Source organism: Salmo trutta, chromosome 32, assembly GCF_901001165.1.
Source record: "Salmo trutta chromosome 32, fSalTru1.1, whole genome shotgun sequence".
NCBI classification, from domain to species: Eukaryota; Metazoa; Chordata; class Actinopteri; order Salmoniformes; family Salmonidae; genus Salmo; species Salmo trutta.
The window spans coordinates 22,572,043-22,587,621 of NC_042988.1; the positions used below are offsets into that span (position 1 = coordinate 22,572,043).

The following is a 15,579-nucleotide window of genomic DNA, read 5'->3' on the forward strand; positions in this document are numbered from 1 at the left end:
TGAGTAAGATGATTATGTTGGGAAGGCTGAATGAGGAATTTCTATTTTCCTTGACAGAAATTCTCATTTTTGACTCTTGAATCATCAGTGCCAGTTTAAAATAAATTGGACTTCTTTGAAATTAAATTCCTTTAATCTCCAGTGTCGGTCGTAAGACCTTGTCCAAGAAGCGCCATGGCACTCACAGGCTATAAAGTTGATAGAATTTGTCATGTGAATGTGGCAGACTGAATATTGAGAGATTGACAGTGACTCTTTTCAGGGCGCTACATTGAAAACCATGGGGTGATCCACAACATGTGGTTCAACATCACCACCAGTGAGAAACTGCCTTACTATGCTACCCAGTTTAAGAATGAGTGGTGGGACAACGGCACTCTACCCATCTGGATCACAGCCCAGAGACAGCACTCTACCCATCTGGATCACAGCCCAGAGACAGGTCAGAATGATTTCAAATGCATCTTCATCTTAAATCACTCCTGCATTTGCTTTACATTAATACAAATCAAATGTTATGTCAATGCAAATAGTCTGGTAGCCATTTAAATGTCTGTGCATATATGCATGTACGGTGTGTGTGAGTGTTGTATGTAAGACTGTGTGTGTGTGTGTTTGTAAGACTGTGTGTGTGTAAGACGGTGTGTGTGTGTGCGTGACACCTCTCTTCATCCCCATTTTGTCTATTCAGGGCCTGAGGGCTGGCTCTCTTCACTTTCCTGGCACGCAATCCACCTACCAGGGAGAGACGCAGACAGTGAAGGAAGTGGAACCACGGTTTTATGACAACAAAAAAAACGAGACAAAATGGCAAGAGAACGTAGAGAAGGTGATGGGCACCTGGTTCAGTGAGATGGACCTGGACTTTGTGTCACTGTATTTTGGGGAGCCTGACGGCACAGGCCACAAATACGGGCCTGATTCCCCTGAGCGGAGGGAGATGGTCAAGCAGGTGGACAGAACAGTGGGCTACATCCGCAGCTTAGCTGAACAAAACGGACTTGCCGATAGTCTCAACATCATCATCACCGCTGACCATGGGATGAGCAATGTATACCGCAACGGCTTGGTGAAGGAGATCACCCTTTCCAGGATCCCCGGATTCTCCTTCAGAGATATAGCCTTTCACCTGGTGGACTTTGGGCTCTCTGGGATGCTGCTTCCCAAGAAGGGCATGCTGGATAAGGTCTACAACGCCCTGAAGGGGGCGCACCCTCACCTTCATGTCTTCAAGAAGGAGGAGATGCCCAAGCGCCTTCACTTTGCTAATAACAACCGCATCCTACCAATCATTCTCTTCTCTGACCCTGGATATGTCATTAACGGAGTGGGTTCATAGCATGTCTCTATAGTATTTAGTAATAGTAGATCGCTTAAACAAATGAAGACGTTTTTTTTAAGGCTTTCCGTCACGCACATAACTAATTTCATGCACACAAAAAGTGAAATGAAGGCATACTTTTATTTTTGTGAGGCTAAACATGCATATTGTTGTAGACTTTCCAATTCCATGCTTTTATGTGAATTACTGATTAGAGGATTGGCCTCAGTGAACATAGTATGAGCAAAGAAGCTGGTTTAAAAATAACCATGTAGCCTATACAGTATATCTTTAGGCATCTAGGATATTTTATAACTTCTATAATATACAGTACAGTATGGCACAACCTCATGCATCCCCCTGCATGCATTATGTGATTTCTGATAACATGCCATATTTCAATGGACTACAAATATTGAAGGAATTACCAAGTTAATTTGGTTTGTAGCGATGGAGAAAATGGAATCTTTTAGACCGGAAACAAGGAATTCAACTCTAATCTTAATACATTACACTTTGAATCAAGTGCATTACCACCTTCCCAGGATAATGCAGGTTTGGCTGATGGCATGCAGAGCTCGCTAATGCTTTATGAAGATATTCATGCCACAAAATTCGACATTAGCATTTACATTTGGCTCAACCCTGCTGCCTGCAACTTTACCACTGGAAGTGCTACATCACTCCATTGAGTGATACTAAATCATTAAAAAATCTGATTCTCATTTTTGCATACGAGAGATGGCCACTACACATCAACATACTGTAAAACAGAAATAGCAAAATAGCTAAATTACAAATGTCTTCAAATGCTATACTGACAGTAACCCATCAGAGGTAGTGATTACACCTTAATGCATATAAACTCATTGAAGGCTGTGGTTACAGTGAGGGTATGTGGTAGTGTTCAGTTGATCTTCAGTGTAAAGTCTAATTATCAAAATACATAAGTTCAGGGTATTTGACCCTCTTGTGTTATCTCCTGTTTACGGACCCTTTATTTAGACATTTCAAAAGATGTTCCTATCAGTTTTATCAAAGCAAATGTTAAGCATGTTCAGAGAAGAGTTACATAAAATCTATGGTCATTAGCCTACCTTCTCCCTGTGTATTTAAATATATCAGTGTATTTTCTGTGAACAAAGTGAAGATAAAAAAGTGTCCGTATAACTGTATCACTTGCTGTTCATACAATCCATCGTAATATCCATTTCATGATCAAACTAGTTGTCCTGAATGACCAAAGGAACTATGTGATGTCTAGGCCTCCTTAGTTTATGAAAGGATTCCCTCTTAACCTGATTAACAGTCATTTTAACAGTATGCGTCTAATAATGGAGAACAGGGAAATTCTCCCGTTTCTGTTCTTATAAGCACGGAGCAGATCTAATGGTTGCTCAAGCAACCCTTTCCTTCAGTTAGTCAACATCTCCCTCTGCTGTCCAGTTGAGAGTACATCATAGAAAGACAAGTTGGACTTCAGGCTTCCCATTATGATGATCAATATGAATTGCAACATTCTGATCATTCAAGATTTCACTTCTCCTACTCTAAATGGACTCCTACAGATTTGATCACCCTGACTCTTCTTGGCTCTTTGTCTTTACAGTTCCTCCCAGTGCAGTTCAATGCAGGAGAGCATGGCTTTGACAATGAAGAAATGGACACGAAGCCCTTCTTCAGAGCTGTGGGGCCGGCGTTCTAAAAGGACCTGGAGGTGGGCCCTTTTGAGACAGTGAACATATACCCCTTGATGTGTCACATACTGGGCATCAAGCCTGATCCCAATGATGGCCACCTGGATGCCACACAACACACGCTGGTCTCTGCCACAGAGGGTAGGTTTATATCAGGCTAATGACCCAAAAAGTGTGTTACACCTGCTCCTTCATTACACAGCCAAAGTAATCTATTGTCTAACGCAATGTATATAGAATGTACAAATATGCAACACAACAGAAATGACAAAATTGATAATGTCTGTCATTGACATCCATGTACACAAATCAAATGACATTACATTTGCATTACGTCTCATATTTCAGAGCTCCGTCAGGACATAAAATCAAATATCTTTGTTGGATTGGCAGCAGTGGCTGGATTTCTTGTTGTGGTCTTCATAGCGGTTGTGTCGTTTAATGCATTCAAGAAGGAGAAAAATGATAGAAGGTATGTATGTCTGCATATGTATACAAATCAATGGGAATTGGAAAATGTGAAGAATACTTGCCTGTACAATCTGATATATAGAAATGTGTGCAATGTACCTAAGCATGTAATAAGAGAAAAAAGTAGAAATTGACTAACCACAGATACAGGCTCAGATATGTTTCATTCTCCTAATGGTTAAAGGGCAACTGATACCTCAAACATACAGTATTAAAATAAACAAGCAGAAGGATATTTGCCCACTGGCGAGTACTTTGAGTTGCAAACAACTTTGCTTTAAATGCTTCATTTCTTTTGTTTACTGCCAATGTTGGATTCTGTCAGTCTCTCAGCTTCTGTCACTGTTTCTTCCGATGCCATAACTCAAGACAATAATGGACTGATTGGAAGCGTTCTACAGCTAAGGTGTAATTCCTAGAGACAGGTAAACAAACTGAACGAGTCGAGCGGTGGAAACAATCTGTCGGGTAAAAAATAAAAAGGACAAGTCAAGTGCTCTGTCTGTATGTTAATACACTTGATGGTCAGGGTAGATATGGGCTGTCAATTAGGGACAGAGACTGATGTTTTGCACGCTGGGTGAGCTCCGGATTGATCTCAATCTGTTCACGTCCTGTTGCTGATTGTAGTCAGCGGGATACTGACTCTGCAGAGGCCTAGTTGGATAACATGGTGCAGATAGGCTACATAAAGTTATAAATTCTGTAAACATGAATGTTTGGGTATTAATGATTTAAACATGTCATTGGTTAAGTCCTCACACTGAATGTGAAATGTACATTTTAGAGAACTATGATAACCCTGTGTCAACAACTTCTTCCCAATTATTCAGAATGTATCATTTTGTCCAGTGTTTCAGCTCTGAGAAGTCAGTGCTTCCAGGGGGAAAGGAAGTGACTCAAACTGCCCTTTAAACTGCACCCCAAGTGAAATCTGAAATGGATAAACAAAGGGTCGTCACTACTTATGACATACTCCCTAAAAACCACCTTATCACAGACTAGTGCATGCCCTCCATGTTGAGACTGACACCCTGCAGACTAATTGGAGAGGTTTTTTTCCTTGCGAATGTAAGCCCCTACAGTCACCATGCCACCTGGGACAACTTATGCTTTAGACATTTTCTAAAAGGATGTATTCTCTAAACAATGATTGGTGCCATGATACACTGATGAGATCAGTAGACTACAGCTACAGTAAAATAACACATTATCTGAAACTAAGTCACTGGACAAAACCAGTTGAAAAAGTGACAAATTGTATACTCTGACATCAGTGCAGACATGCATTATATGAAAGTTGTTTAATTATAAATCCATTTCTGATTTCCAAGTTATATTTTTCAAAATCCTGTCAACAAAACAATTGTTTGTGGTTTTGTTCTGGATGGCAGTGAGTGAGTGGAGTGAACCTATAGGTTTCTGTATAAATAAGTTATATAAATAAAGAAATGGAAATACCTTTCAAGAGTCTGAATAGGTCCTTTGTTTAGGGAAAAAATCCTGTACATTAACACTGTGCCAAAGTTTAAGGCAGGTGTGGAAAAAATGCTGTAAAGTAAGAATGCTTTCAAAAATAGACATGTTCATTTATATTTATCAATTAACAAATTGCAAAGTGACTGAACAGAAGAAAAATCTACATCAAATGAATATTTTGTGTGACCACCCTTTCCCTTCAAAACAGCATAAATTCTTCTAGGTACACTTGCAGACAGTTTGAAGGAACTTGGCAGGTAGGTTGGCCCAAACATCTTGGAGAACGAACCACAATTCTGTGGATTTAGGCAGCCTCGGGTGCTTCTCGCTCTCCCTGTAATCCCAGACAGACTCGATGTTGAGATCAGGGCTCTGTGGGGGCCATACGTCACTTCCAGGACTCCTTCACGCTGAAGATAGCGAAAGTCGTTAAGAACTGTGTGTTTGGGGTCGTTGTCATGCTGCAGAATACATTTGGGGACAATCAGATGCCTCCCTGATGGTATTGCATGATGGATAAGTATCTGCCTGTACTTCTCAGCATTGAGGAGACCATTAATTCTGACCAAATCCCCAACTCCATTTGGAGAAATGAAGCTCCAAACTTGCAATAAATCTCCACCATGCTTCACTGTTGCCTGCAGGCACTCATTTGCGTTCCGCTCTCCAGCCCTTCAGCAAACAAACTGCCTTCTGCTACAGCCAAATATTTCACATTTTGACTCAGTCCAGAGCACCTGCTGCCATTTTTCTGCACCCCAGTTCCTGTGTTTTCGTGCATAGTTGAGTCACTTGGCCTTGTTTCCACGTCAGAGGAATGGCTTTTTGGCTGCAAGTCTTCCATGAAGGCCACTTCTGACCAGACTTCTCCAGACAGTAGATGGGTGTACCAGGGTCCCACTGTTTTCTGCCAATTCTGAGCTGATGGCACCGCTGGACATCTTCCGATTGCAAAGGGAAGTAAACATGATGGGTCTTTCATCTGCTGCAGGAAGTTTCCTTGGCCGACCACTGCGTCTACAGTCCTCAACGTTGCCTGTTTCTTTGTGTTCTTCAAAAGAGCTTGGACAGCTCATCTGGAAACACCTGTCTGCCTTGAAATGTCTGCCTGGGAGAGACCTTGCTGATGCAGTATAAATACCTTGTGTCTTGTTGCTGTGCTCAGTCTTGCCATGGTGTATGACTTTTAACAGTAAACTGTCTTCAGCAACATACACCTGACTATATGTCTACAAAATCCCTGACTTTGTGCAAGTGTACCTAGAAGAATTGATGCTGTTTTGAAGGCAAAGGGGGTCACACCAAATATGGATTTGATTTCGATTTTTCTTCTGTTCACTCACTTTGCATTTTGTTAATTGAAAAAATATTATCTATTAACATGTCTATTTTTGAAAGCATTCTTACTTTACAGCATTTTTTCACACCTGTCTAAAACTTTGGCACAGTACTGTATTTCTTGAGATGACCTTACAGATATATTTTATATGTATTCTCATTTGATGATATATAAACTGGATTTAAGATTACTAGCTGTTAAAAAAAGTGAAAATACAACACGTGACAAGATAATTATCTAAGTTAATAGGAAATTACATAGAAAATCAGCATTTTAACTTTTTTAATTATACTGTAAATTATGACAAACTTTCATTACAGGTCGTCATTATGCTAGTGAACATTACCAGAAGAGTAATACAATTACAATAAAGTAACAGGCCTGACTAAAGGCCTTCCATTTTAAATAATAGAAAAGGTATTGGGTATGGGTGGGAAAGATAAGCAACTTTTATTTTTCATACAAGGCTTTCAGTAACATATTTTCCAGGGGAAAATCCTATAGAGTACCACAGTATGAGTCATTATACCCATAAAACCTAGCGGTTAAACAGGGAAATGGGTCCAATCATTTTTCCACCATTCATTTTTTCCCCATAGGGGTTTTGGTAACACTTAAAATAAGGGCTGTTTTGTGTAGGCTCACCCTGGCGTGACATTTTGATAACTATGTAAATCTCTCTTGGACAAGGCGACTTTTGTCAATATATTAGCCTGTATTTACCCCCCCCCCCCCCCCAAAAAAAAATGAAATGATAATTAGCTACAAATGCCATGATGATCTGGACGAGACTGCCGAATCGAGGCAAAGGTAAGAATCTCTGGATTAACTATCTAATGTTGGCTAAATGTAATAATTAATAAATTGGCTAAACTTCTGTTAGACAAGGTGTCAGCTAGAGATGACCGTGTAGGAGCTTGCAGGGCTTTGTAGTATTGCATGATGCTAATTAGCATTTTCGAATCTGAGATTAAATGGAGCCGAATATATTTATAAAAGTCACCTTTCCCGAGAGGTTTATATGGTTATCAAAACGTCACGCCAGGGTAAGCCTACAGGGAGCACAGCCCTTATTTTGAAGTGTTTCTAAAATCCACTATGGGAAAAATGAATGGTGGAAAAATGATTGGAACCATTTCCCTGTTTGACCGCTAGATTTTATGGGTATTATGACGCTGCCACTGGTGCTCAATAAACCACAACAGAGAGGAAGAGGCGAGGGAGAGAGTTTGCTCCGCCCAAAATCTGTCCACGAAACAGGCCACGAAGTGAGGTATTTTTGCATGGAGGTCAATGAGAGAGTGTCCAATTTGGTCAACAAAAAATGTAATTGCTAATTTGTTACATGAGGCTTATTTGATCTGTAATAAGTTTCATAATGGTTATGTTGTTAGGAATTTGCTGATATATGTGGACGCACGTGGCATTTCGGAAACAAAAACAAAAAAACGACTTTATATTGTTGTTCAGACACGTATCTGCCCTTTCATTGGCAAGAATGTTCTCACCTGATCTGGCCTCCTGCCTTCCATCTTTGAGGATGTAGTTCCATTGCTTGAGCGGTCACTCGATTATCTTGTCAATATAATAGAACATTTTTGACCGCAATATGTGAAAACGATTTGATTGGTCACACGTCGAGGTGTGACGTTTACAGGGACGGTATCTGCCAAGGGACACGCTTCGAGAATGCGTCTTCTTACCGCCCTCTTTTCCATTCTTTTCATAAAATACTAGAGTAGGCAACAGCGAACATGGAGGAATTGAGCGCCGTAGGAGAACAGGTTTTCGACGCTGAATGCATCCTGAACAAACGACTAAGAAAGGTTATATGTTATAAAATATAATTTTCTCATATCCCAAAATATTTTCTGCCCACAGTTTGGTAACATTTCCCTTCTCTATTTTCGCAGGGGAAGTTAGAGTTTCTTGTAAAGTGGAGGGGATGGTCATCCAAGTAAGTACAAGTGGTGCTGCAGCTGCGAGTTCAGCCTCAAACAATGAAAACAACAACAACGTGTCGCTTTTTGCTTCACTGTTGTTGTAAAGGATTCATACATTCCCTAAATTCGCTCGAAAACATGCTGCACGTGAAAACGAAAAATTGTGGTTTTACGCTTGCCTCCTCCTACTACTATTATTATTGTTGGTTTTAAGGTTTGGAAATTAACCTAGTTAGTTATGCAAAACAAACAGATCGTTTAGGGTTTAGCTTCTCGTATTCAATATCTGCTGGTTTGTCTGTTTGACATTTTCTCAGTAATTAGGCCACAAACTAGGCTATAGAAACTCATATTTGATCACTCGCTTACTGGAGCTCTAGCTAATGGTTTATCAATCTAGCTTTATTGATAAATAAATTACAAGCGGGAGTTGGTAGAAGTTTGGGTTGGGAAACGTATGCCGAGTCTCTCTCACATCCCACAAACTACAGTGTCCAGTTGGTACACTTACCTAATTTTTGTGATGGTTGTTTAAATGTATTTGATAATGTGATACAGTTTATTTATTGCCTAACGTGACTCGGTAGTATACATAGAATTTTCGTAAATCAGTCTTTCCCCCCTTTCGAGCGCTCCAGCTGCCAGCGCGTCCTTGCCACAGTTGCCCTTTCCCTTGTCCCTTCTGTTTCATTGTTGCTATTAATCCCATCATCAATGGGCATTCTGCCTGTCACTCACATCCTTTTCTTAACCCAAATCCTCACATTGCTGTCGGATTCTGCCACCGACTTGGTCAAGTTATTTACTTGTGATATAAACAGGTAAGACGTGGCTGGTGGAAATTATGTGCTTGCCAATTCGAGATCTCTTTCTACATTAACTCAGTATTGGCCTTCTTGAGATTCTCTGATTCTTGTGAAGGCGGAAGATCCTACACACTTGGCTTTAAATAAACTTCTCTCCTTATCTTCCCCCTTTGCTATGTGGTTAAGCCTCCCACTCACAGCTCTTTGCATATGCCTCCTATTGCTACACTAGGCCTCCTTTCTCTAATCACTATGTTAGGTTACACTAGGCCTCTTATCTCTACACAGTCACTAGGGTACAGGTTATACTAGGTCTCTAGTCACTAGGTTAGGTTAGGTTACACTAGGCCTCTTATCTCTACACAGTCACTAGGGTACAGGTTATACTAGGTCTCTAGTCACTAGGTTAGGTTAGGTTACACTAGGCCTCTTATCTCTACACAGTCACTAGGGTACAGGTTATACTAGGTCTCTAGTCACTAGGTTAGGTTACACTAGGCCTACATTTCATTAGTGGTACACTATGGTGCAATCAGTGCATTGGCTAACTTGTATCATCAACTTTTACCAAAAAGTACTGCAATGTGGACATTTTAAGTGATTTTAGTATTTTGATGGACATATTTTCCTTTTGCTTCAGGCACAATAGCTGGGAGCCCCAAGCGAACATCCTTGACCCAAGATTATTGGCTGCATTTAACAAGAGGTGAGTTTCTATTGTAAAGTGGTTGTTCCACTGGATATCATAAGCTGAATGCACCAATTTGTAAGTCCTCTGGATAAGAGCGTCTGCTAAATGACTTAAATGTAAATGTTTCTATTTCCCCAGTACCTCACTGAGTGAGCTATCCACTATATCCAAACAATGCCCTCTGAAATGCTCCAGCAGGGGTTAATAGTGCCCCATTCAAGCCAATGTGGAGCCCACAGATAGGCATACAATCTGTGTTTTCAGGCTGTAAACACATCGATATGAGTTTAGGTTTTCCCAACCCTTCAAGTTTTATTTGATGGCCGTTCTGTTCAATATACATTTGATATAAAAATACATTATTTTGTATTGGTAAGGGATTAAATAATGCATTTGTAAAATTAAAAGGAGTCATAAATGCCAGTTAATCTTAAAACTGAAGCAGGGAAAATATTTCATTTCAAATGTATACTTTCCTTTGCATTTAAATCAGGATAACTGATTTAAACGCATATACAGCAGAAAATGAGGGGGTGGAACAAAAACAGGAACCGAATTTCCAAAAGTGAAAGCGTATCTAATGTTTTCAGATGAGCATCTGGGGATTTTTATTGCAACCTCTGATTTGTTTTTGCCAAGCATTGGGCGTTGCAAGACCAGACAATACTTCACGAGATGTTACTTGTAAAAAATTTGTCTCGCCATGAACACACAGTCCATATGTCTCTGTCAAGAAGAAGGCTACAAGTCTTGGATCACAGTGTATATGTTTAGTGATAGATTACCCTCTCCTCAGATGGTTTCCAAAACACTCAACAGTGCTCGCTCTGAATCCTTGACTCCTGCTCTACTTCTACCATAACTACTGTTGAAGACTGTTTCCTGTATTTTGTTTTTACAGTGAACAAGAAAAGGAAATTCTGATCTGCAAGAGAGGGAAAAGGCCGAGGGGGAGACCTCGAAAAGTTGTGGTATGCTTTCCTCAAGACCTTTACAAATATTGAAAAGTATTTTCTACCAAAATGTCATAAATATAATGTAATATGACTTCTCTCTTCCTCATTTCAGGAAACTGTGCCTGAAGTGTCAAAGTCAAGCAGCTCTTCGTCATCGTCATCTTCGTCTGGCTCATCATCGTCATCTTCTTCCTCTTCCTCCTCATCGGATGATGACGACGATGATAGAAAGGCAAAGCCAGGTCCCAGAACACGGGAGCTCCACCCTGTCCCTCAGAAGAAAGCACAGATTGTTGTGGCCAAGCCGGAGCCCCTGAGGAAGAAGCGAGGCAGGAAAGCACTGCCTGCAGAAATGAAGGCCATTCAACAGAACAAGGGCCAGCGCAAGATCATAAAGACAGTTGCCAAAGACTCCCCTGCAGACCTCCGAGGTGGAATCAAGAAACCCTTTCACCCAGCCAGCTTCACCTTCATGGGGTTGAACAGCAGAAGCCCTCTGAGTGTCCAGGGCAGATGTTCCCTGGCCCAGGGTGGAACTACTAAAAACTCCATGAACACTGCAGGCTCTGGCCGGTCAAATAACTCAGCTTCTCTCTCTTTCAACCAGAGATCCAACCAGAGCAAGAGTCAAGCTTCTGACTTCAAACTGTCGGTCTCTGATGTGGACAGTGGAGCAGGTTTGGACTTAAAAACGACTGCAAGCAAATCTCCTGGAGTAGCAGCGTTGAATTTGCATAACTCCAAACTCTCAACCAGCAATGGCAATCCTCAAGGAGCTTTTCAGCCACAGCTGGGTTCCCACAACGGGCAGAAGAAACCAGATGCCCCTGGGCAAACACTACTGCAGCAGGTACTCAATAACAAACCTGCTGCGCCCTTCTCCACTCCTAAAGGCCCTGCCAACCAAGCTGCAAGCCTTCAGGCACTAAACCTACAGAGTGTGAACAAATCAACACCGGGCAACGATACTCCAGGCAATGGCACCGCACCAGTGTCCAACCTGCGAAGCACCACCAACCCAGCACGGAAAGACACAGTTGGTCAGTATGGTCAAGAGAAAAATCCTGTACAGAGTCCTGCCACGCCTGGTGGACAACAGCCCAGAAAGAACCATCCTGGAGTTGATAAGGTCAAAGCTGAGGAGACCAGTGAAGTGGGTGTCATGGCCGAGAAACCTGAGAGGCTGACTACAACAAGGGCCCAAGGGAGGGTTGAGAAGAGCATTGTCCAGAACCCCTCCGTAGAGGCCAGAGACATCCTGGGCAAGCGGGAGAGATCTGCCTCCAAAGACAGTGGCAAGCAGGCCAAGGTCCTCCTGAGTGAGATGAGCACCGGTGAGGAGAGCACCTCAGACTCTGACCAGGATTCCCCCTACCCAAGTAACAGTCAGAACTTGTCCATCTCAGTCCAGACCGGCCAGGACTGGAAGCCCACTCACAGCCTGATCGAGCATGTGTTTGTTACTGACGTCACTGCCAACCTTGTCACTGTCACAGTCAAGGAGTCCCCAACCAGTGTGGGCTTCTTCAACATACATAATTATTGACTGAAAACCGGTAATTGAACTGCCTAGCAAAGGGGCTGCAAAGTAGACAGCAGAGGCCTTAAGTGGGGTATTGAATGAAGTAGATAAGTTAGAGCAGTGTTAATGCACATAGGTTTACTGCAGTGATGCAAAGTTTCCCCTTCTCTACAATGTATTCATCTGAAATCTGCAGACTTACTCTTTTGCTTTGCTCTGTTAGTAAAACAATGTACTTTTGATATATTGTACACATGCAGCAAAACAAGCTAATCAACTGGAGGAAAGCGTTGTCTTAAGGGAACTATTCAGGGCCAGGTGTAAACTAGATTGGTAGCTTGTTTGATTACAAAGTAGTAATGCAACTCTTAGGGATGTCATTATAATGTAGCTACCTCTAGTTTAATACAGCTCTCGTTTTGTATTCAACATTCTTGCGAAGTTCTTCTGGAATGGCAAGCTTGGAAGTACTGTTTTTTTTCTCCCTTGAGTATAAGATGACGTGACCATTACAATCAATTTGCCAATTCACATTAGTGTAAAGCACCGTAGTCTTATATGAAATGTAAAATTCCAATGAAAGGACAAATAATAGCAACATTTTCTGATTTGAAAATGTTGTAATTACTGGAAGAGCTCTGTCTCTCGAAGCTATAACATTAACAAAGAAGTTTGCAAGGCAAACCCGGTGTTGCGTTGAGGACCAAGTTCTCATCAGTTGAAAATAAGTTTCATTCCTCAGTGCAGTCAGTCTATCAGTGAAGTATTTCACCCAGGCTGGAGTAGGAGGGAAGAAGATACACTATCTCTGTTCTCCCCTAGTGCTCAGATAAGACCGGTTACTGGCCGAGGTTACTCCTCTCCCTTCAGGTCTGTGCTCCCACAACCCCACTAGGGCATTCACTGGCGGGTGTACTGTCAAAACTGGTGGTTATTATGGACGAGCCCAGTGAATAATTTCCGGTATATATATGGCAGGATGATGATGGACAGCACACCTGACGTGACTCCTACCCCAGCCAGAGTGAGGGGCCTCTTTGTGCCTTTATGAGCGCTGAGGGCAAGCACTCAGGGATTTCACTACTCTGGGAAGGGTGGAGGCAAAGGAAACCCAACAATGAACTAACTGCCTGATATTGTTTTTCCTTGACCACAAAAAAAACACCAGATCGAGTATTTAGCAGCTGGTGTTCAAAGTGTAGGCCGATGAAATGCTAGATATTTTCCTTTGTTACATGCAGTGTGCATACACACACCACAATCTCATTTTACGCACCTGCATGGGATCAAGAGTTAGGCTCTGCTACCCACAGAAGAAAAATGTGTTTATCTGATGTAACTGAAAAGAAACCACAACGTCTACTGTCTTTCTGCTCCCTAGAGAGGAGTTTAGCTACACAGCACTTCAACTGAACTCCCCACTCTAATCATACTCTGCAGACCATGCTTTAAATGTTTTACTAAAATGAATCAACAAAGGCGTTACCCCAAAGAGAGCTAACGTGTCAGGTTTGCAGAGAAGGATGGTTATTCTAGTGCATCTGTTAATTATACACAGAGGTGGTAATCATTGCTCCCTACTTGTTTAAATCTTGCCACGCAGATGCACCATGTTTGAAAGTGCAGTTGTGTCATGATGTAACCTATGTGGTAGTGTATTGTTTAAACAAATACAACAAGATATATTTTTGGTGAGAATTCTGGAGACACAATATTTGAGTGTGATTTGCCTCTCATACAGATCAAGTAGCTAGGCATTGTCCAGACATGTTTATTCTTCAACTAGATTTACAATACTTACTGATTTACGATCAAATTGACTAGACTAGGACCAGCAACCACTTAGGTGGTTTTAAGTGCTTGTATTCAGCTGTTTATGCTGATGGTTTCTATATGCCTTAAACACTATTTGAGGCTCTGGAAAAATGTTCTCTCAAATATGTTCATATGCAAACATTACTGACATGATTAATGGGAAGCCTTGAAGGAAGACAAGGCATTGTGCCTTGATAGGTGAGAAATGACCCTCATCAACAGGGTTTCTTAAATGTTAATGACATTTGACAATTTATCGGAGGATGGGCCACTGGATTGCTTTGATAATTGTATCTCACATTTGACATGAGCTGGAGCCAGGCTACAGACTCCTGTAACAGTGGTTTTGTGTTTTCCTCACTCCATGAAGGCATACAAGAAAATATAAATGTTGAGCTGTGGTCTTCACACATTTGTAATCTTTTGATATACTAACCATTTCAACTGAAGGCTGTATTCTTCAAACTATTTATTTAAACGAGGTCTTCAGGATAGGACAATGTCACCAATCTTTGTATTGTGCATGTTGTCGTGATATTAACCTTTAATAAATAGTACTTTCTTAATAAGTCTGGTAATAATTTCTGTTTTCACTGATCATGTTAGGGGTGCTCCTTAACCCTCAACTCATAATGCCAACCCAAGTCATACATTTTCTGTTAATTTGCCTTAGTATTAGAAATTCTGCTGAATTTAAATAGCCAATAGGAGTCTGAATTAAAATAATTAGGTGCGTGTACGCGCATGTACGTGCGAGTGTGTGTTACAAAAATACTTTGCAAAAATACTCTGCAGGAGCCTCCTGAATATAATGCAGTTATTCATTCAGTCACTAGATGGGGGTGTTGCATTTCAAACAAGGCCTATTCAGAATGGGGTACTATGTTTCTCCCCCTGTAGGTGTAACAGATGGACGGGTTCACCAATGTAAAGAGGGGTGGGCAATCACTCGTGGGGTTGTGAGACTTGCTGTTCCATTTGAAAAGCACATACTCACATTTTTCACTCTGACAGATCAAATCACTATCTGGTTTAGCTCCTAATTGATCCAATTGGAAATATATGATTTCCCTTCATGGGGATGTGTGTCTGGCTGAGCTAGTTACAGTACTGTCATTCAGGGTGTTCTAATCTACAGCCCCCTCCGCCTCTATGTGCCTGCTCACATCCTCCCTGGCTTTGGTTTTAACTTCCACCGTAACAACAACACATATCTATAGTACCAGTCAAAAGTTTGGATTCACCTACACATTCCAGGGTTTTTATTTTTGACAATTTTCTACACTGTAGAATAATAGTGAAGACATCAAAACTATGAAATAACACACATGGAATCATGTAGTAACCCAAAAAGTGTTAAACAAATCAAAATATATTTTATACTTGAGATTCTTCAAAGTAGCCACCCGTTGCCTTGATGACAGCTTTGCACACTCTTGGCCTTCTCTCAACCAGCTTCATGAGGTAGTTTTTTTAATATATTTTTTTATTTCACCTTTATTTAACCAGGTAGGTAGGCCAGTTGAGAACAAGTTCTCA

The 15,579-nt window shown here is 41.2% G+C and overlaps 1 protein-coding gene and 1 pseudogene across 1 annotated transcript; both read left to right on the forward strand.

Annotated features, from left to right (window-relative positions):
* Positions 1–385: 385 nt before the first annotated feature.
* On the forward strand, positions 386–3,258 carry LOC115170690 (ectonucleotide pyrophosphatase/phosphodiesterase family member 7-like; annotated as a pseudogene).
* Positions 3,259–8,005: 4,747 nt separating this feature from the next.
* On the forward strand, positions 8,006–14,609 carry LOC115171428 (chromobox protein homolog 2-like). The gene is made up of 5 exons (XM_029728235.1): positions 8,006–8,133; positions 8,221–8,264; positions 9,697–9,762; positions 10,649–10,718; positions 10,816–14,609. Exons 1-5 carry the CDS (start codon positions 8,062–8,064, stop codon positions 12,247–12,249), a joined length of 1,686 nt encoding a protein of 561 aa, XP_029584095.1. The 5' UTR covers positions 8,006–8,061; the 3' UTR covers positions 12,250–14,609.
* The last annotated feature ends 970 nt before the right edge of the window (positions 14,610–15,579 follow it).

Coding starts and splice junctions, on each gene's coding strand:
- LOC115171428 (XM_029728235.1), top strand. CDS start 8,062: ATGGAGGAATTGAGCGCCGTAGGAGAACAGGTTTTCGACGCTGAATGC. Junction 8,265..9,696: donor TGGAGGGGATGGTCATCCAA/GTAAGTACAAGT, acceptor CTTTTGCTTCAG/GCACAATAGCTGGGAGCCCC. Junction 9,763..10,648: donor TTGGCTGCATTTAACAAGAG/GTGAGTTTCTAT, acceptor TTGTTTTTACAG/TGAACAAGAAAAGGAAATTC.